The 21,525-nt window shown below is 29.1% G+C and overlaps 5 protein-coding genes and 2 pseudogenes across 8 annotated transcripts; all 7 read left to right on the forward strand.

The window, feature by feature from the left end:
• Positions 1 to 778: 778 nt before the first annotated feature.
• On the forward strand, positions 779 to 1,715 carry LOC107030738 (annotated as a pseudogene).
• A 635-nt stretch (positions 1,716 to 2,350) lies between these two features.
• Positions 2,351 to 3,477, forward strand: LOC107030723 (probable glutathione S-transferase). The gene is made up of 2 exons (XM_015231987.2): positions 2,351 to 2,706; positions 2,921 to 3,477. The coding sequence occupies exons 1-2, from the start codon at positions 2,398 to 2,400 to the stop codon at positions 3,269 to 3,271; spliced, it is 660 nt and encodes a 219-aa protein (XP_015087473.1). The 5' UTR covers positions 2,351 to 2,397; the 3' UTR covers positions 3,272 to 3,477.
• A 1,194-nt stretch (positions 3,478 to 4,671) lies between these two features.
• Positions 4,672 to 5,863, forward strand: LOC107029932 (annotated as a pseudogene).
• A 207-nt stretch (positions 5,864 to 6,070) lies between these two features.
• On the forward strand, positions 6,071 to 7,443 carry LOC107030623 (probable glutathione S-transferase). Of its 4 annotated transcripts, none has more exons than XM_027919572.1 (2): positions 6,071 to 6,386; positions 6,914 to 7,443. In XM_027919572.1, exons 1-2 carry the CDS (start codon positions 6,152 to 6,154, stop codon positions 7,249 to 7,251), a joined length of 573 nt encoding a protein of 190 aa, XP_027775373.1. In that variant the 5' UTR covers positions 6,071 to 6,151; the 3' UTR covers positions 7,252 to 7,443. The 4 variants fall into 4 exon arrangements, with proteins under 4 accessions (XP_027775373.1, XP_027775374.1, XP_015087375.1 ...); XM_027919573.1 differs by having other exon boundaries at positions 6,917 to 7,443; XM_015231889.2 differs by having other exon boundaries at positions 6,074 to 6,439; positions 6,907 to 7,443.
• Positions 7,444 to 11,921: 4,478 nt separating this feature from the next.
• On the forward strand, positions 11,922 to 13,324 carry LOC107030621 (probable glutathione S-transferase). Its single transcript, XM_015231886.2, has 2 exons — positions 11,922 to 12,392; positions 12,806 to 13,324. Exons 1-2 carry the CDS (start codon positions 12,084 to 12,086, stop codon positions 13,148 to 13,150), a joined length of 654 nt encoding a protein of 217 aa, XP_015087372.1. The 5' UTR covers positions 11,922 to 12,083; the 3' UTR covers positions 13,151 to 13,324.
• A 542-nt stretch (positions 13,325 to 13,866) lies between these two features.
• On the forward strand, positions 13,867 to 16,048 carry LOC107031786 (probable glutathione S-transferase). The gene is made up of 2 exons (XM_015233258.2): positions 13,867 to 14,259; positions 15,574 to 16,048. The coding sequence occupies exons 1-2, from the start codon at positions 13,951 to 13,953 to the stop codon at positions 15,916 to 15,918; spliced, it is 654 nt and encodes a 217-aa protein (XP_015088744.1). The 5' UTR covers positions 13,867 to 13,950; the 3' UTR covers positions 15,919 to 16,048.
• A 3,480-nt stretch (positions 16,049 to 19,528) lies between these two features.
• Positions 19,529 to 21,019, forward strand: LOC107031787 (probable glutathione S-transferase). Its single transcript, XM_015233260.2, has 2 exons — positions 19,529 to 19,890; positions 20,534 to 21,019. Exons 1-2 carry the CDS (start codon positions 19,582 to 19,584, stop codon positions 20,876 to 20,878), a joined length of 654 nt encoding a protein of 217 aa, XP_015088746.1. The 5' UTR covers positions 19,529 to 19,581; the 3' UTR covers positions 20,879 to 21,019.
• Positions 21,020 to 21,525: the final 506 nt, after the last annotated feature.

A 21,525-nucleotide genomic window follows, 5' to 3' on the forward strand; every position in this document is an offset into this window, starting at 1 on the left:
AATAATAGATGTTGAATTTTAGAAGTTATTGAATTGGTTTTTATTAATGAGTTTAAGTCTTCCGCATTACTTTCTGTTGATATTAAATTGAAATGTTAGGGTTAGATTGGTTGGTTCGCTCACATAGGAGGGTAAGTGTGGGTGCCAGTCGCGGCTCGGTTTTGGGTCGTGACAGGTCTTTTTGCAAAGTTAACGAACATATATTTGCCCCCTTCTCTTTGTTACAATGAATCAAGTTCAATAATTACACCGGACATTAATCTGTGGACTCTTCTTATTTTTTATTTTTTGACTTAAAAGTCATTTCGATTTGACTAAAAATAACGTATATTTTTAAAAAGCTTCTTTTTAAAAATCACAATAAATTTCAAGCCAAAACAAATGAAAATAAGCTAAAAGTCATGAATTAAAGTTTCGAACTTATATAATTGTAATAAACAACCCCAAGTGGAAAGAAAGAAATATGAAAGCATTTAAGCATTACTTTTTGACTCATCATTCACTCAAACACCGTCTTATGCGTGATGCCTACTTCAGAAACTTCCTTATATATACCAAAAAGAAGTACTATATGACTTTTGACTTCCACATATATCGAAGTACACAAACACAAGTTGCAAATGCAAAATAAACCTTAGACAAATACTAAATGTAATGAAATTAAAGAAGAAAAATACTTATGCTTGGCCAACAAGAAATTTTTTAAAAATTTCTCACGATTATAAGAACAAGAACAAATCATAAGACTAAACCAAACCATCATTAAAAATAAATAAATTCTTCAAATACAAAAATGGTAGATGAAGTTAAGTTGCTTGGTGTTAGTGGTAGTTCTTATGTCGTAGAGTTGAATGGGCTTTGAGAGTTAAAGGAGTGAAATATGAATTTATAGAAGAAGATCTACAAAACAAAAGCCCTCTACTTCTTGAATCGAATCCCGTCCTTAAGAAAATCCCAATACTAATTCACAATGGAAAGCCCATTTGTGAGTCTATAGTTATTGTTGAATACATTGATGAGATATTTGAATGCCCGTCCATTTTGCCTAAAGACCCTTATGATCGAGCTTTAGCGCGTTTCTGGGCTAAGTTTCTTGATGGAATGGTGAGTTGTTATACGTAGTAATCAATCAAATTATAACTTAATTATTAGTATTACAAAACATATATATGTACTAGTTCAGTAATCATACGTGAAATTAATTAACGCTTTTTTTTTTGTGGTTTTTAGTGCTTGGATGCAGTGAGGAAAGGTCTATGGAGCAAAAGTGAGGAACAAGAAAAAAACATACAAGAAGAAGCTTATGAGATACTAAAAATTGTTGACAATGAACTTAAGGACAAGAAGTTTTTTAGTGGAGATAAAATTGGATTTGTTGATGTTGCTGCAAATTACATCCCATTTTGGGTTGAAATTGTTGAAGAAGCTACTGGAAATGTGTTGATTACAAGTGAAAAGTTTCCTAATTTGTGTGCTTGGATAGATGAGTATCTCAAGTGTAGTGAAGTTCAAGAAAATCTTCCTGATAGATATACGATGCTTAGTTGTTTCAAAGCTAAAGCACTAGCTGAAATTGGAGCTAAATGAGGATTTGTCTAATTGATTGCGTAAAATTTTAAGGTATCTTGTGTTTGGAATAAAACTCGTAAATCAGAGGAATCTAGCTAGCTTAATTTTCTAAATGAAATTGATTTTAATTTATGTGTTTGAGTCAAGGATACCTTGTGTTCTCTAGCTTGTTTGTAATTGTTTACTCGAAAAATGATAGAGTTGAATTTATTAAGAGATCAAAGACATGTGTATCAATTCAATAAGAAAAAAACATTTGACTAGTTATTTGATTTGGTATTTGAAAAAAAACTGCTACTTATAGATATATATAATGAAGTTAATATATCAATCAGTTGAAAAACTCCACTCAGACCATAAATTACTATGTCCAATAGAAACGCTTCACCTGAAAATAATGTTACTTAGTACTAGTTATGCCGGCTAATATTCCTCTGAAAATTGCAAAATGTCATCTTTATTTATCATTTGTCCCTTTATCCTATTTTGTCTTTGGGACATAGGTACGTTCGTTGATTTCAAACTATGAGTTCCCACATTATAAATAGATCAGTCATCAATCGCTTTTCTAAGCTTCAAGGTTGAACGCGCCTTAAAGAAAGCAGCGTTTGACAACTTAGATACATCATGCATTTATTGATTTGAGCCTGATAGATCTTTATTAATTGAATAGAACCTTCTACTCAATTTTTACCTAATACATGTAAATTGACTTGTCAAAGAAGAAAAGTACCATTTGCTTGGTTACCAAACCACTTCCTTGTTTTACCTTCTATAAAAAGAAGAACAAAATTCAAAAGATCAAAACAACAATAGAAAATTCCTAAAATGGCAGATGTTAAGTTGCTTGGTCTATGGTATAGCCCTTATAGTCACAGAGTTGAATGGGCTCTCAAGATTAAGGGCGTCAAATATGAATTTATAGAAGAAGATCTACAAAACAAGAGCCCTCTGCTTCTTGAATCGAACCCTATTTACAAGAAAATCCCTGTTCTCATTCACAACGGCAAACCAATTTGTGAGTCAATGGTAATTCTTGAGTACATCGACGAGACATTTGAAGGCCCTTCCATTTTACCTAAAGACCCTTATGATCGTGCTATAGCTCGTTTTTGGGCTAAGTTTTTTGACGAGAAGGTATATTTTAGTTGTATTAGTAGGTTTATACCTATGTTCTTTTTTGCTTTATAAGGCAAATTTATTGTGCTTTTTTTTGTATAATATTGGACTTATTAGAGTCTGATATGATATGAGCATATAATTGATTCTAATTTGCTTAAACTTAATTTCGATATACGAAAATAAGTAAAATTGTTATTGATATTTAACTTTTTAGTATTTTAGTTAGCAGGGTTCATCAGTGGGGAGAAGTTTCTTTCTCAAAGGAGAGGAGCAAGAGAAAGCTAAAGAGGAACTTTATGAGATGTTGAAAGTTGTTGATACTGAGCTAAAGGACAAGAAGTACTTTGTTGGTGATAAATTTGGATTTGTTGATATTGTTGCAAATGTTGCAGCCCTTTGGCTAGGAGTTCTTGAAGAAGCATCTGGAGTTGTTTTGGTGACAAATGAAATATATCCGAATTTTTGTGCTTGGAGAGATAAATATATTAATTGCAGCGAAAACAAGGAATATTTACCTTCAAGAAATGAGTTGCTTGCCAAATTCAAAGCTCGCATTCTAGCTGCATCAGTTGCCGAATAAATTCAGGAGTTCAATTTAATTACTATATTGGTTCGAGCTGTGTATACAATAACAATAACATATCAGTGTTATTCCATGTTCAAACTACGTATACATTAGTAAAATAAATAAATAACATATTAAGATATATGTAGTTATGAACTGAGCTTGAGTTTGCGTTTGCGTTTGAATAAAATTATGAAGCTAATGGTTGTTACCCATTTGTATTCTATTGTATTAAATTATTGTTTTGCTATGGATTAGTGATCATACAATAATTAATACATAGCCCATTAAAGTTGTTCGTGTAATATATTTAGACACAGTAGCTAGGACTTATACCTATTAGACACCTAAATTGTTCAAAACATATATCTATTAAACACAAAACAATGAAATGATAAAAAAATGTGTTTTACACTTTCCTAAAGCGCCTGAAAAGATTCAAAATAGCGTTTTTTAAATTTGTTTACATCTTTTTATTTTTTTTATTGTCACTTGGCACTATAATTAACTTACAAATATTTTCTTCTTCTTTCATTTACATTTTTTTTCAAGGAAGAAGATCACCACACCCGCTACTACTCATTTTTTCCATAATTTAGTTTACAAAACCTTCTCCATTTTAGCTTCAACATTGTTTGTCTCTTTTTTTTATATGTAAAAAATTATTTATTCCAATCTGAAGATAAATGAAAATCAACTCTGAAGAAATTATATGATTCAAATTAAAAGAAAAACTTTTTTTGTATGATTTATTGCAAATCTCATAAAAATAATGAAACAAATATGAAGAAGAAGAAGAAGAAGAAAAAGGAGATGGTAAATAATTTTTACGTATAAAAAAAGTTATCCGACATTTTTTTTGTCACAATTTTTGAACATATAATTTTACTCTCTGTATTGTTTTAATTTTATCGGATGTCCCCGAAGGGACAAAAGGTTATAATTTTGAAAATAATTTTACTCAATTGAAATATAAACCCACTAAATTTATCAAAGATGATAATCGAAAAATCGAAAGAATTAATTTTTAAGCTATTAATTTCTTTTTATCATCGATGTTGAAATAAATAACCGCCGACAAAATTTTCTTTCTTCTTCCTCTTAGTATGAAAATGTATCTTTTTTTAAAAAGTTAATCTTCAAGTTATTCGAAAAAGAAATTAAGTTTTGTGATTCGAAGAATAATGTTTTTTGGGAAAAAGATGAAGTTGAAATGGACGTTTTGTGATTTGATAAAAAAAATTATATAATTTTGGGAGCCCGGTGCCACATGTCATTTTTTAGTTAGTTGTGTTGCCATATCAACGCAAGTGTATTACACTCTTCATATTTTTTGCTGATTATTAAAGAATATCTAATAGAAACAATTTTTGAATAGAAAAAAGTGTTCAATAGATAATAAATAGTCTTAATTGATGTATGTAAGTGAATTATGCGAACGATTTTAAGGAACCGTTGATGATTAATTCTTCACCAATAATATTATTAGAGTTCATTTACAGATAAGATGAATATTTTAAGATTAAGTTTGAAACTTCAAAATCATAATTTTGTAAGTAACCAAACTAATCACTACAAAAATTTGTAAACGCGGCACTATCAACATAAATGGAACCTTCAAGCTTCAACCTCTAGCACTTATTTTAACACTTGTCTTGTTTATAAAAGTCTTCAGCCAAAGAAAATTTGTATTTGCTTGGTTACATAGACGGTTCCTAATTTTTTTTCCCTCTATAAAAAGAAAGAAAAAAATTCAAAAAATCAAAATCATCATATAATAGTGAAAAAGGAAAAAGAAAAAAAAACAAAGTTGTGAGTCAACGGTAATTGTTGAAAACAAAAGCCCTCTACTTCTTCAATCGAATTCCATTGTTAATTCACAATGGCTAGTCCATTTGTGAGTCAATGATAATTGTTGAATACATTGATAAGACATTTGAAGGCTCATACATCTTGCCCAAAGATCCTTATGATCGAACTATAGTTCGTTTTTTGGGCTATGTTTTTTTGACGATAAGGTATATTCTTTTCACTACTATATAATGCAACTAATTTGAAATATATATTTGTCATAATATTATGCTTAATTTGATTTTTTTCAAAAATTATACGAATGAAAATTAAAAGGAATAAAGTTATCTTCATATATGGATTTGAACGTTTCTTTCCTGGCTAGTTTTTGAACATGAGTTAAGTTTATTTCTAGGAGTCATTCTATTAGTGATGGGTCCTCATATTAAATTGTCAACGCACCAAATAAATTTTGAGTGTTTTAATTTTTAGGGGGCAGCATTAGGGAAAAGTTTCTTTTTCAAAGGGGAGGAACAAGAGGAAGCTCATGAGATGTTGAAAATTCTTGATAATGAGTTCAAGGATAGTAAAAAGTACTTTATTGGTGACAAATTTGGATTTTCTGATATTGCTGCAAATGGTGTGGGACTTTATCTAGGAGTTCTTGAAGAAGCAACTGGAATTGTTTTGGTGACAAGAGAAAAATTTCTAAATTTATGCACAGGAGAGATGAATATATTAAATCATTATGCCAAATCAAGCAAATGCATTCAGGCGTCAACTACTATGTATTTTAACCAAATCACTACAAATTAAAATTTATGATGGTTTTAAATGATGATTCCAAAATCGATATATATCCACTTGCACCCATATCTACGTAAACACAACCTTCATGCTTCAACTACTACCACTTATTTTAAGACTTAAAAGTCCTCAGTCAATATACATCATTAAATTGGAAAATTGACTTTGTCAAAAAGAAGAAAATTATAAAGACACTTGTTCTCCCTCTATAAAAGAAGAACAAATCATTAGAACCAACATATAAAACTCATCAACATATTAAAAAAAAATTAAAAATAGTAGAACAAAAATTGTGTGATGAAAGAAGTGAAGTTGCTTGGGCTATGGTATAGTCCTTTTTGTCACAGAGTTGAATGGGCTTTAAAAGTTAAGGGTGTGAAATTTGAATTTATAGAAGAAAACTTACAAAATAAGAGCCCACTACTTCTTGAATCAAATCCAATTCATAAGAAAATTCCAGTGTTAATTCACAATGGAAAGTCCATTTGTGAGTCTATGGTGATTGTTGAATACATTGATGAGACATTTGAAGGTCCTTCCATCTTGCCTAAAGAACCTTATGATCGTGCAATAGCTCGTTTTTGGGTTAAGTTTTTCGAAGATATTGTATATTCTTTTTTACTATCTATATTCATCTTTACTTGTTGAGTATACTATTTTGTCTATAGTTTATAAAATCACTGAATAATTTATCAATATCATGCTATGTTTATTTTATCCTTGCTGTTAAATAATTATTTCATCCGTTTAAAAAGGAATTACCTCCTTTCCTTTTTAGTCTGTTTTAAAAAGAATAATATTTTTTTGTAACGACTTTCCACGTGACATGTTTAAGGCCACAAGATTAAATGACAATTTTGTATATTTAACATAACTTTAGTTTAAGACCACATGATCAAAAATATTTTTTATTTTCTTCAACTCCGTGTCAAGTCAAACTAGACCATTCTTTATGAAACAAAGAGAATATTTATTTTTTAATGTTTAAATGACTTGTAATAATAAGGATGGTTTGATAAAAATTACCTCTAATATTTGTGTATTATTTGTAGGGGTCAGCAGTGGGGACAAGTTTCTTTCACAAATCAGAGAAGGCTAAAGAGAAAGTTTGTGAGATGTTGAAAATACTTGATAATGAGTTGAAGGACAAGAAATTTTTTGTTGGTAATAAATTTGGATTTGCTGATATTGCTGCTAATTTTCTTGCACTCTGGATGGGAATTCTTGAAGAAGCAACTGGAATTATTTTGGTAACAAAAGAAAAATATCCAAATATTTATGCTTGGAGAGATGAATACATTAACGGGAACAAAGAATATTTACCTTCGAGAGATGAGTTGCTTGCTTTTTTCAAAGCTCGCTTTCAAGCTGCTACAACACCTCCTTATTCGAATTGATTTCTTGTATGATAAGTTAATTAGTACTTATTATCTAAGAAAGTTATTTTTCTTTATTAAAGAAAATTGACTTTCTGAAATAATAACTAGTTAGTTAAGTATTTGAGAAATCAATCCTATTTATTCATCTTTGAAAATTCAAGATTTTGTGTGGCAATAAAAGTTGAGTGAATTTAGGGAGTGTTTTTTTTATTCGAATGGATAATAAGTATTAGTTCGAACTATGCATACGAAAAAAGAAATCGAACTACCTGTTTAGGCTTTACTATATTCTCTATTTATTTTCTGTAACCAAAAATACTCTGATTTATTAATATAAATATACCCCACCGTCGTGGAAGTTTACTCACGGGGTGTTACCACGAAATATTGGATTTTCTCTTTCTCTCTCTAGATCTCTCATCTCTTTCTCTTGAAAGTTCTTGTGTTCTTCATTCATCAAGTGTGTGTGCGTGAATTCAATCCTAACACTATTCACATATCGATTTTATAATTTTAAACTCTATCAAAAAGGGCAGCTTAGCTATTCACGTTGTACAAGGAATTAGGATGAATATGATATGATAGATATTGGATAATATATTAATATTTGGAAAATTTTTATATCACGACTTTGATATTATTGTATTTAGTAGACATTTTAAAAAATTGGTATTTGCTAGCTCATAGTGTAACGATCCTCTTAGTCGTTTTATGAATTTTAACCATTTTTTTATATTAATTCTTTTTTGTGGCTTCTATGAATAATTTATGGCCTATAAAAATAAGAGACATTATTTTCAGATTTAATAAATGATTATTTTGTTGCTTTTAATAATGGAAGAACAAAAAAAATAATAAAAAAGATTAATAAATAAACAAATCAATAAATAAAAGAAATAAGTACCAAAAACCCTAACTGAAAATTTGAGATAGCTGCTGATGAAAAAAAAGAAAAAGAGAACGAACGGAATAAGATGAAGAGAGCAGCCGCACTCTATCAGATTGCATTAATTTGAAAGCTTAACGAAAAGGAAAGGCTCAAATCCCGAAATAAATTGTTGATTAATTGAGGCAAGTGGATTTCTAAACCCTTGTCAAGTGTATGAAATTCGTGTATTTCCTTGTGGTATGTGTTTGGGAGTAATCGAACTTGGTGAAGGATTGACTTGTCCACCTTGATTAATTATAACGATGAAAAGGGGGTAATAAAAGATAATGTGATTAAATGTTGATGGGTTGAGAATGGTACGAGTACCGATGTTATAAATGCAAAATTTATTATTATGAAAATGTGGATCGTAATTTGAGAATGCCAAAGCATATGAGCATTAGCTGATATATTTATGACTTGATTTATTATGTGTGATTTTGTTCTTTACCGAATCCATATAATTGTTATAATTGAGGTGATTTTATGTCATAGCTACATTTGATTTATTGAGATGTTGCATCATCCCTTTTCTTTGATATCATATTGTGCACATGCATTGACATGAGATTGGGTATGAGTAAAGGTGTAACACGTGGAGATCGTCCATGTTGAGATCGAATTATGATTTGGCACGTAAAGATCGTCCATACGAAATTTGTTTGATTTATGATAGTGCGTTGAGATCGTTCGCACAGACACGTGGAGATTGTCCGTGTCGGTTATGGACCTCACGAATCCCCCATGGGTCATGAACTCTTGATGTATTTCCGAGGAGTATCATGTACATACGGTTGAGAGAGTACCTGGTATTTGGAGGTATATCATTTCATAGTGTCATATTGCATTGTATCACATGACATTCTTCATCCTTTGTCATATTGCATTGTATCACATGACATTCTTCATCCTTTATGATTACGTATTTTATTGGTGATTGAAAAGTATTTGATATTTGGTTAACTCTATTTAATGAACTTGATCTTGTGTTTTGTTGATATTGCGAGTGCCTTTTTGTGGAGGGTGTAATTGATGAATATTGAGCTTGTTGTTGAGTATATATGCTATGAAAACTGTGAACTGTTAGGTTGGACTGATTTTTATGCAGGTTGTAGTTGTGGAGGTTTGGTTGGTGTGTAAGGAGCACCCGTATTTTATCCACTTAGCTTGTGTTTAGAAGTTTATTTGCTGGGTACCGTGTGGTTTGGTACTCACCCCTTGCTACTACAATTTTTTTGTAGGTTACTAGCCCGGACCTTTGTGATATTTCTCTTCCCCTTGTTCGAGGCTTTTTGTGGAGAATTGTGAGGTAGCTGCTTGTTATCTCAGCAAACCTTCTAATTCTATTTATGATCTTGTTCAACTCGAGAAACAATGTCATTTGAGACTTATTTTTTTCTTTGAATCAATTGTAATTCTTTAGAGGCTTGTACACGTGACAACCAGATTTTGGGAATATTTTTTTTTAGTAAATTATGAATTTTCCGCATTTTATTGTAATGGTAGAGTTTTAGATTGACTTGTCTTGGTGGGATAAGACGAGTGCCATCACGTTCATTTTTGGGTCGTGACACATAGAGTGTTTGATATTTATCAAAGAGTTATCAAAATACTAAAATCAAATCAAAGTGTATAATTATGTATGTTATACATATGTGTTATTATAATACTTCCTATATTTCAAAATAATTAAATTGTTGGGTGTTTTATATTCTTTAGAAAAAGAAGATTAAGAATATAAATTAGATATTATTTTTTATTTTTCTCTTGTTGATTCTTGTCAAATTAATCTTTATAATAATTTAAAGTTTCTTGAACTTATCACATAAAATATTCAAATGTGGAGTAAAGAAAAAATATTTTTAAAAATAATGTTAAAATTAAATAATGAGAAAAGGATCAAATATGCTCCTAAACTATTTGAAAAAGTCTAGATATATCTTCCGTTTAAAGTTTGGTTCACTCATGATCTCGCCATTCAACTTTTGATCCAAAAATGCCCTTATGGGCGTTAGTTGTCATATTGGACATATCCAAGTCATTTTTTTCATTTTTTAAAATGTCACATGTAATTGTCATGTCATTTTGACCTTACCACATGACATTTATATGAAAATAGAAAGATATTCAGACTCATAAACACCTAATCCGACCCATAAATAAACCCCCTTTAAATAAATTATCAGACTAATTTTCAACAATTTTGTTTAATTTTTATTTTTTTCGATAAATTTCGAAAATGAGTAATTGATTAATAAAAAAATAGGAAGAATATGCAAAAATATATAAAATTAACACCAAAAATTCAGAAATAATTATATTAACCTTAAATTCAATTTTAAACTTTTTTAAAAATTTTATTTTTTTGATAAATTTCGAAAATGAGTAATTGATTAATAAAAATATGAAAAAAATATATAAAATTAACGCCAAAAATTAAAAAATAAATACAATAACCTTAAATTCAACATTTTCAACATTTTTTTAGTTTTTTATTTTTCGACAAATCCCAAAAATGAGTTCATTAACAAAAAATATGAATAATATAATTACATAAAAATATCACAAATAAAAAATAGGAAAATATGAAAAAAAATATATAAAATAAAAAAATTGTTGAAATTATTGAATTTAAGGTTACTATATTTATTTTTAAATTTTGACGTAAATTTTTTATTATGTTTTCATATTTTTTTCTTTTTTATTAATAAATCACTCATTTTCGGGATTTGTCGAAAAAAAATATTTTTTTTAAAAAAAATTGTAGAATGAAATGTTACTATATTTATTTGTGAACTTTTGACGTTATTTTCTATTTTTCCATACTTTTCATATTTTTTATTTAATCTATTTCTCATTTTCGAGATTTACCGAAAAATAAAAAATTTTAAAAAAATATTGAAATGTTAGATTTAAGGTTACTATATTTATTTCTGAATTTTTGGCGTTAATTTTATATTTTTTTTTTCATATTTTTCCTATTTTTAATTAATCAATTGCTCATTTATAGATTTACCAAAAACATAAAAATTAAACAAAATTGTTAAAAATCGGATAGTGAATTTAAAAGAAGTTGATTTATGAGTCGGATTAGGTGTTTATTAGTCCGAATATCTTTCCATTTTCATTTAAATGTCATATGATAAGGTCAAAATGACATGACAATTCTGTGTGACATTTAAATTGATAAAAAAATGAGTTGGATATGTCCAACATGGCAACTAACGTCCATAAAGGCATATTTGGATCAAAAGTTGGACAAAGAGGACATGAGTAAACCAAACTTTAAACGGAAGATATATCTAAACCTTTTCGAATAGTTTAAGGACATATTTAATCTTTTTCTCTTAAATAATTAAATTTAATTTAAAATATGAAAAATATCTAACAGTTTGAATTATTTTAAAACAAAGGCAATACTAATCAAATATATAATTTAATACAAAATCTATTGGTTGGATTTGCCGGTCGGTGGGTCAGTAATTGCATTTTAATTAATCATAGCAAGCCACTAGATTTGACCAAAAAGTGGCTGACCTTAGCACTAAGTCATCTTTGTTATTGTATTGCTCACTTCTAAAAAAAAATTAAGTTTACTAACCAAAAAATTAAATATTCACCATTCATTAGATAACGAAAAATATATATATGCACCATTTGTTAACAAGTGGCATGTCATTCTAAATGGCAAGATTAAAGAAAAATATTTACTCTTTTTCCTCTTATTTTATTTCAAGTGCCATGAATGTGAAAGCATAATTAGATTACTAAACCTAATAGTAAAAAAGGAAACATTATTCAGTTGGCAGATTGCTAACCCTATTTTTCCCTCTATAAAAGCATTTACCTCAAAGGGAGAAAAGAACCACACAAAAATTCCCTCAATTAGTAAAGCAAAAACATAGTTTACTAAAGTTGATAGATGGGAGATGTTAAGTTGCTTGGTCTATGGTATAGCCCTTTTAGTCATAGAGTTGAATGGGCTCTCAAGTTTAAGGGTGTCCAATATGAATTTATAGAACAAGATCTACAAAATAAGAGTTCTCTACTTCTTGAATCCAATCCAATTTACAAGAAAGTTCCTGTGCTAATTCATAATGGCAAGCCCATATGTGAGTCAATTGTCATTCTTGAATACATTGATGAGGCATTTGAAGGTCCTTCAATCTTGCCTAAAGACCCTTATGATCGAGCTTTAGCTCGATTTTGGGTGAAGTTTTTTGAAGACAAGGTATATTTTTTCTCATGGTATATAAGTCTATTAATTGGAAATACTTTTGAGTCACATAAGTGGAGACATTTACTTTATTAGGTATTAACTCGTTTTAATTGTGTCAATTGGATAGTACTCCAACCTATAATACGATCATCTAGATACCTTCAATTATGTGTCAACGAGACACATTAGTGGGGATGAGTTGGAATGTTTAACTGTCAGTTAAGAATAAATTAATATGTTTGAATGCGTAGTTTTCAAGGTTAAAGTGCTTACTTACCCGCCGAGACTGAATTTGAATGTTTATTTATGTATTATGCACTATTATAGAGTTGAACTAAATGAAGACAACTAATGTACTTTTATTCTTATTGACTATTGTATATTCCTATTTTTGAAATTGAGTATACATTATTATTGTTATGTAGGGTGCATCAATGAGGAAAAGTATTCTTCTCAAAGGAGAGGAGCAAGAGAAAGCTAAAGAGGAAGTTTTTGAGATGTTGAGAATTCTTGATAATGAGCTAAAGGGTAAAAAGTTTTTTGTGGGTGACAAATTTGGATTTGTTGATATTGTTGCAAATGCTGGGGCACTTTGGCTGGGAGTTCTTGAAGAAGTATCTGGAGTTGTTTTGGTGACAAAAGAAAAATTTCCAAATTTTTGTGTTTGGAGAGATGAATATTGCACGCAAAACAAAGAATATTTACCTTCAAGAGATGAATTGCTTATCCGTTTCAAAACCTATATTCAGCCTGTTAATGCTTCAAAATGAGTACACCTCTAGTAAATTTCAAGATTTTGTTTGGCAATAAAAGTTAGACATGGATTTAGGGAGTAGTTTTTGTTAATTCAATTGAAGGTTGATTTCGAATTGAACTAGTGGTATGTAAGAAAAAAAAATATGCATGTTATAAGATTCCTCTTTAATTCATTTAGTTAATTTTAATTTTTGGATTCACTTATAAATAAAAATATTTGTTTGAGAAAGCTAGCTAGAAATTCAAATTAAAATGTTAGCATCTAGAACCTATCCCAAATGCCAGCCTCAAGTTCTCACAAGATACTATGATGAAGTGTTTACTTCTCCGTTAATATCGAGCTAAAGTGCTTAGATATACACTCTCAAAATTAGATCATTTACTTGTCAGCTATGAAATTTACGTATCATCTCAATTAAAAAAAAACTCAATCTCAATCATAAAATAAATTTGAATCAGGTTGAGAGAGGTTTCAAATGGATAAAATAAATTTATAAAAAAATAGTAAATTTAGTGTGTAAAGGAAAACAGTAAATATGGACAATTTATTAGCTGAAGACATATATAAAAACTATATGCACTAATTTTTTTTGACGAGGAGTATGTCCTTTCTAAATTTCAAGATTACAAAAATATCTATTTGTCCTTTTTCCCTTTATTTTGAATAGTCAAACAAGAAAGGTTAATGCATTTGGTGAAATGCTAAGAAACTTCCCTCTATAAAAGAATACTAGACCTCAAGGAAGAGCACAACCACATAAAAATAATTCCCTCAATTAGTAAAGCAAAAGACACAGTTAACCAAAGTTGAGAGATGGCAGATATTAAATTGCTTGGTCTATGGTATAGCCCTTTTAGTAAAAGAGTTGAATGGGCTCTTAAGACTAAAGGTGTGGAATATGAATATATAGAAGATGATCTACAAAATAAGAGCCTTTTACTTCTTCAATCCAATCCAATTCACAAGAAAGTCCCTGTGCTCATTCACAATGGAAAGCCAATTTGTGAGTCAAGTGTGATTCTTGAATACATTGACGAGACATTTGAAGGCCCTTCCATCTTACCTAAAGACTCTTATGATCGAGCTTTAGCTCGTTTCTGGGCTAAATTCTTCGAAGATAAGGTATATTGCTTTCATGTTATATAGTCCAATTGTTGGAAATTTATCATCTATGCTAAGGATTTAATACTTGTATAAAAGCATAATACAAATATTTTAACTTTTCTTCAACTTGTAATTAAACGCTTTAACTTTGAATATGCAGATTGTAGACAGTAAAATTCACGTCAAGATAATAATAATCAAGAATGGAAAATTATGCAACAATCGTTTTATCATTTTAAAGTGGGAGTGTTACAATCTCTATAATTCTTCTCGCCTTTTCGAATATAAATTCAAGGGCTGTTGCGCTTGATCTTGGATTTGACTTTAACTTTAACTTAATTTTGATCTTGAACTTGAACTTTATCTTGATCTTGACTTCTAGTTGATTTCAAGGGCTCCAAGCTTGATCTTGAATCTGATGGTCTTGATCTTGATCGTTCTTGAACTTGAACTTATCTTGAACTTGACTTCTAGTTGAATCCAAGGGCTTTGAGCTTGATCTTGAATCCGGCGGTCTTGATCTTGTTCGTTCTTGAACGTGAACTTTATCTTGATCTTGAATGCTTGAATTCTTCAATTCTTAAATTTGAACACTTGAATTCTGAAATCGTAAACTTGTAGAGAAATTTGTGGCTTTTGATCCACGAGTTTTCTCTAGTTTCTTGTTTAGAATTATTGGTTCTTTTTTAGAATCATGAGGACTCCTATTTATAGTTTAAAATAGAGGAGTTGTGATAGGAATAGAATTCCCTTCGCCTAATCAGATTTAAGTGACATGTCGTATGATCTTTATGGAACAGGCTTAAATAAATCAATATTTATTAGATTTCAATAATTAACTCAATTATATTAATCCATAATATTTATTTGGAGTAATATATCTATAATTTTAATATAATCCGAATCACTTCATAAATTTATATTTAATAAACTTTAAGTGACTACACAAATATTGACTCCTTAACTTGTCTCTACTCTATTAATTGAATATTCTAACTTATAAAATAATCATCTATACATCTTCAAAATTTATGTGGCATGTCAGCATGAGGTGTCTACGAGACACATTAAAGAGTTAGAGTGTCTAGTTGTTAATTGAGACCAAATTAATATATTTAGATATGCACATTCAAAGTTAGAGTACTTATTATTAGATACAACCAAGTCTGAATATCATTTTATATATATTATATGTCTTGTGTAAAATTGGACTAAAGTAATAAAATATCATATTGCCAACAATAACTTATTTGTGACTGACTAATGTACTCCTATTGTTGTAGATTTATATCTTTAAAATTTTGTTGAATTTAAGTTCCAATTATTATGTAGTGGCCATCAATGATGAAAAGTCTATTTTTCAAAGGAGAGGAGCAAGAGAAAGCTAAAGAGGAAGTTAATGAGATGTTGAGAATTCTTGATAATGAGCTCAAGGACAAAAAGTTTTTTGTTGGTAACAAATTTGGATTTGTTGATGTTGTTGCAAATGCTGTAGCCCTTTGGTTTGGAGTTCTTGAAGAAGTAATTGGAGTTGTTTCGGTGACAAGTGAAAAATTCCCAAATTTTTGCGATTGGAGAGATGAATACTACATCCAAAACAAGGAATATTTACCGTCAAGAGATGAATTGTTTGCCCATTACCAAGCTTACATTCAACGTGTTGCTGCTTCAAAATGATTACTCCTCTATTGAATTTTAAGATTTCGTGTGGCAATAAAAAATAGAGATGGATTTCGGATGTATTTTTTGTGAAATCAATGGTAATTGAAATATACACGTTATAAAAAAGTGATAAAATTTTTATTGACATTAGTTAATTATTATTAGAATTACTGTGACTCTAGACTTTGAGGACATTTATAAAGAATGTTAATTATCGTTAAAATATACATCTATAGCAGCAATTAAGTTATTGTCATTAATTAATTTCATTAAAGATCATTTTTTATATAGTGAGAGGAGTTTTTCCTCATAGAAACAACTCACGAATTTGAGTCTCACATTTAGAAGACAGAGAATCCGCAAGGATCGAAGATTGTTGCTATCCAGCTATCTCGAAATTCAATGTATAATTAATAAGAATTCAAAACTTTTTGATTGTGGGGGCAAAAGTGAAAAAGAACGCTTCACAAAAGAATCTTCTAAAGAGTGTACAGCACGTTGTGTAACCTTAGTTCTACTCCAATTTTTGTGGTATATTTATGAATTTAAATATTTTTAACACTTAATTATTTTGTTTTATTTTTAAATCCAACTTGACTATTAACATTTTCTATTCAATTATTGTTTGGGTGGTTGGTCAGTAATTGTACAACAATTAATTAAATACACCACTAAGTTTCTCATGATTGACTTATGACTCCTGGTATGAAAGCAATTTTATATTGGCCTTCTATGTTTCCAAGAGTAAACTTTAAGGAAAAGGGTAAGGGCCCGTTTGGATGGGCTTAATAAAAGCAGCTTTAAAAAAGTACTTTTGAAAGTGTTGAAACTTATTTTTAAAATAAGCAGTTATGTGTTTGGATAAAAGTGCTGAAGTTGCTATGCCAAACGTGAAAAGGGAAAAATGGAAGAAAGAGATGTTAGGGTTATGTGGGTAATTTGGAGATTGTATAAAAATATTAAGGGCAAAAAGATAAAAATGTGGTCAACTTAAAACAGCTTATAAGCTAAAAAAAAAAAAGCACCCCTACCCCAGCTTTTAAATTTTTTTTAAACTTAAAATAAGTTATTTTGAGTATTGCCAAACAGTTAATAAGTCAAAAATCAGCTTTTAAGTCAGTTTGACCAGCTTTTAAACTGAGCCAAACAGGCTCTAAATGTATCTTGAATTATAAGTAGATATTCTTTGTCATTTTTTAGAAACATTAGTATTTTTATCATTCAAAAATTAAAGTATGTGTACTATTTATACTAACGAAAATACACGTATCATAATTTTATTCATCGACTCATTATCGGATCGATGGATAATATTGCGCCACATGTCCCTATTTACTTTTCGTTAGAGTGAAGGGCATATCGTTCTAGTTTTTAGTCGGCAGGGGCATCAATGTTCCAAAAATATGACAGAGGGTATCTGCACACCATTTACAATGATTAAAGGATATATTTATTCTTTTTCCCTAAAATATATTACTTCCTCTCCTCTATTTTAATTCATTTATTTTAAAAAAAAATATTATTTTTAATTCTAATTTGACATAATATTTTTTAAAAAAATTGAATCCTTGTGATTAAAATCGTCAAATAAGGCTTGATCTTTGAGGGCAATCCAACTCAAATCGTTAACTGGAATACCGGATAGAATAGAGTTAAAATTTTGCAAGGTAATTCAAAATTGGGGCTTATAAGCCCAACATCAGTCAGCTCGCGCCTTGTGGCTTGAGTGACACTGGGTTGAGGCTCGCGGCCAAAAAGATATGTGGTTCAAATTTAATAATTAAAATAAATTGCGATAAAAGAAGTAAAAACTAAATATATTGATTGTCGAATATATCTTAATATCTTCCTCTCCTTTATTTTAATTATTTATTTAAAAAAATTGTTTTTTTTTTAATTTTTACTTGACATAATATTCTTTTTTAAAATTGTATCTTTGTGATTAAAATTTTCAAATAAAGCTTAATCTTTGAGGCCAACCCAACTCATATCGTTAACCGGATAGAATTGAGTTTAAATTTTGCAAGGCAATTCAAAATTGGGGCTTATAAGCCCAACATCAATCAGCTCGCGACCCTTGAGGCTCCCCGCCAAAAAGATAAGTGATTCAAATTTAAAAATTAAAATAAATTATAATAAAAGAATTGGAAAGTAAATATACTGATTGTCGAATACGTCTTAATGTCTTATCTTAGGCAATACTTTATTCATTTAGCGTAAATCATAATCTCCTAGTGAGCAAGTTGCATGTATAATTGCATAAAGTAATTAGAGTTTATTTTTTTATCGAGTGTTTGGTTTATGACTGCTCACCTCGTCTTGTGTTTAGATTAAAAATTCTATAAAAAGCTCCTTTAATTTCTAATTATATCTTTGAATTATTATGGATTTTTTATTCATGTAACTGTGTCAAGGTAGATAATTGTCGGACAATTTTTTTATGACCTTCTAACTAGCTAGGAGAAGAACAATTTTATTGTCATGTTTACTATTTTCTCAGATGAATAATTTTAGGATAAATAATTGTCATCTTAATAAATTGATCACCTACAGAATGTCAATTTTCAATGTTTCATATTTTTTTTAGATCTTATGATTTTAAACACGTCATGTGAAAAATTGAAACTAAAGAATTGCTAAAAAAGAAATAAATATTTTTTTTAAAAAAAATTCCTTTATAGAAAATAAATAGTATTTTCTACTAATTTTTCTTTAATTAAATGTCTTGAAAAAGAAACCACTCTTTTAAGTGTTACGTAAAACTGGACAAGTATTATTAGACATTTCAATAATTCAAAGAATTCGAACTCACAACTCTAGCGCGGAAAATATTCAATTTCCATGACCCATTCCTTATACTAACTTATCAATCAGTTTTGTTAGGAGTTCATGAGTTAATATTGATATACATTTTTATAATTTTTTAGTAAATATAAAATTTACGAAAAAATCACTATATATTCGAATAAAATTATTCCATTATTTATTTGGTTTAAAATTTTGAATAAAATTCTTTGTCCGAGAAAAGTATCTTAGCTGTTCACATGCTAAGGAACTAAGAAGTTTCGCCTTTGGTGGGGCCAGTGATTGTATATTTTATTATTTCATATAAATCATTTTCCTCATCAAATTGAAAATGAAAGAAAAAATCAAAAGGTGACACGAAATATTGAAAACTCCCTCCATTTTAATTTTTAATATTTTCAATTTTTTTTTAAATTTTGTTTAATTTTAAATTTAAAATATATCAAACAAACAAAAAATTCATTAATTTTATATCGCAAAGCACGCTATACGAAAAGTTAAAAAAAGGCCATCAAACAAATGAAAGGGAATATCATTCGTAAAATAAATTATACATAAAAATAGGCCGAATAAATAAAAAATATAAGTATCATTTATGAAGAGAGTGATTTTTCTAGCCACTAGATTTGACCAAAATGTTGGTGACATGAGCGCACAAGTCATCTTTATTATTGTATTATTCCTACAAAAATAGGGAAGATGTTCAAACAAGTGGCTAGTTAGTCTAATATAATTTTTAATATTAAAAAATTGAATAGTCAAACAAGAAAAACATTAATGTATATCCCTATTTTTTTTCCTCTATAAAAATAAAAAAACACTATACATCAAGGGAGCCAAAAAAAAAATAAAATTGAGAACCAAAGTAGTAAGATGGCAGAAGTGAAGTTGCTTGGTCTAAGTTATAGCCCTTTTAGTCATAGAGTTGAATGGGCTCTAAAGATTAAGGGAGTCAAATATGAATTTATAGAAGAAGATTTACAAAATAAGAGTTCTTTGCTTCTTCAATCAAATCCAATTCACAAGAAAATTCCAGTGCTAATTCACAATGGCAAGCCCATTTGTGAGTCTATGGTCATTCTTGAATACATTGATGAGGCATTTGAAGGCCCTTCCATTTTGCCTAAAGACCCTTATGATCGAGCTTTAGCGCGTTTTTGGGCTAAATATGTCGATGATAAGGTATATTGCTTTTAACTTATTCCGACTGATTGAAAATTTTGTTTTAGTTACATTATTATACCTAAATAATGAATACCATATTTGATAGTTGATTTGGAGGTAATTATTTATGTACAAAATTAATAGAATATTTGATTTGTAATTTAGAAATACATAACTAATACATGTATAAGTTATGAAGAAATTTATGTATATTGTATAGGGAAATGCACAAGTACCCCCTTAACCTATGCACAAGTACCCATAAGAAATTTTAGAGACACACTTATACTATACTAAGGTCCTATTACCTCCTGAACTTAATTTTATAAATAATTTTCTAACCCTTTTCGATCTATATGACACTATCTTGTGGGCGTAGCATGTGTTGACATTTTTCTTCAAACTAGTGTTACATAGGCCGAAAAGGGGTAGAAAATTATTTATAAAATAAGTTCAGGGGTAATAGAATTAGTATAGTATTAGTGTGTCTCTGAAATTTCGGGCATAGGTTGAGGAAGTACTTATGCATTATCCTTATTGCATAACTATTTTATGTACATAGAATTTATCATAACTAATTAATATATTATTAATACCTGCATAACTCTAATTAGCTATCAACAACGAGTCGACGACCTTATTAAGCTTGTTTATTGGGCAGGGGTCAGCAGTGTGGAAAAGTTTCTTCTTCAAAGGAGAGGAACAAGAGAAAGCTAAAGAGGAAGCCTATGAGATGTTGAAAATTCTTGATAATGAGTTCAAGGACAAGAAGTACTTTGTTGGTGACAAATTTGGATTTGCTGATATTGCTGCAAATGGTGCAGCACTTTATTTGGGAATTCTTGAAGAAGTATCTGGAGTCGTTTTAGCGACAAGTGAAAAATTTCCAAATTTTTGTGCTTGGAGAGATGAATATTGCATCCAAAATAAGGAATATTTTCCTTCAAGAGATGAATTGCTTATCCGTTATCGAGCCTACATTCAGCCTGTTGATGCTTCAAAATGAGTACACCTCAAGTGAATTTCAAGATTTTGTGTGGCAATAAAAATTGGATTTTTCTAAATTCAATTGAAATATATTAAAGTTGAATGTAATAAGATTTATCTTTAATTCACTAGTTAATATAATTTTTGGATTCACAAATGAGTAAAAAAATATTGTTAAGAGAAAACGAGTTTCATATGCTATTTTGTCTGATTTAAAATTTTAAATTATTTATCTTATTCTAATTTGATACAAATTTTAAAAAGATAATAACATAATTTTATAGTTAAAGCAGAAAAAAAAGTTAATCCTTTGAACCCATCTCTACCAACATCATTAATTAATTGAGTAAAATTGGATCTAAGATTTTAAACCAGTCTAGAAGCCCGGCCTTAGTTAATTTGCCACCCTTGTGGCTTGAATGAGGGTCGGTCGAGGCCGGTCATGAGTCAAATTTATTTAAAATGGAGAAATTAAGCAAGTACTTTATAAATGTAAAAAAATTATAAAAATATTAATTTTTTTATATTTGTACTTTTATTAAAAAATTACATTATATACACGTCAACTGATTTTGCTTAATTGATACTAGCCAATATTATGTACTGTATTGATATCATTAAGACGAATAACTTCACATAATTGATACGTAACTTTTATATATACAT

Source organism: Solanum pennellii, chromosome 9 (assembly GCF_001406875.1).
Source record: "Solanum pennellii chromosome 9, SPENNV200".
NCBI classification, from domain to species: domain Eukaryota; kingdom Viridiplantae; phylum Streptophyta; class Magnoliopsida; order Solanales; family Solanaceae; genus Solanum; species Solanum pennellii.

What these genes read in the sequence shown, in the direction of transcription:
- LOC107030621 (XM_015231886.2), top strand. Translation starts at nt 12,084, where the DNA reads ATGGGAGATGTTAAGTTGCTTGGTCTATGGTATAGCCCTTTTAGTCAT. An exon ending in TGAAGTTTTTTGAAGACAAG is followed by an intron (nt 12,393 to 12,805) that starts GTATATTTTTTC and finishes ATTGTTATGTAG; the next exon opens with GGTGCATCAATGAGGAAAAG.
- LOC107030723 (XM_015231987.2), top strand. Translation starts at nt 2,398, where the DNA reads ATGGCAGATGTTAAGTTGCTTGGTCTATGGTATAGCCCTTATAGTCAC. An exon ending in CTAAGTTTTTTGACGAGAAG is followed by an intron (nt 2,707 to 2,920) that starts GTATATTTTAGT and finishes TTTAGTTAGCAG; the next exon opens with GGTTCATCAGTGGGGAGAAG.
- LOC107031787 (XM_015233260.2), top strand. Translation starts at nt 19,582, where the DNA reads ATGGCAGAAGTGAAGTTGCTTGGTCTAAGTTATAGCCCTTTTAGTCAT. An exon ending in CTAAATATGTCGATGATAAG is followed by an intron (nt 19,891 to 20,533) that starts GTATATTGCTTT and finishes TTTATTGGGCAG; the next exon opens with GGGTCAGCAGTGTGGAAAAG.
- LOC107030623 (XM_015231888.2), top strand. Translation starts at nt 6,152, where the DNA reads ATGAAAGAAGTGAAGTTGCTTGGGCTATGGTATAGTCCTTTTTGTCAC. An exon ending in TTAAGTTTTTCGAAGATATT is followed by an intron (nt 6,461 to 6,906) that starts GTATATTCTTTT and finishes TATTATTTGTAG; the next exon opens with GGGTCAGCAGTGGGGACAAG.
- LOC107031786 (XM_015233258.2), top strand. Translation starts at nt 13,951, where the DNA reads ATGGCAGATATTAAATTGCTTGGTCTATGGTATAGCCCTTTTAGTAAA. An exon ending in CTAAATTCTTCGAAGATAAG is followed by an intron (nt 14,260 to 15,573) that starts GTATATTGCTTT and finishes ATTATTATGTAG; the next exon opens with TGGCCATCAATGATGAAAAG.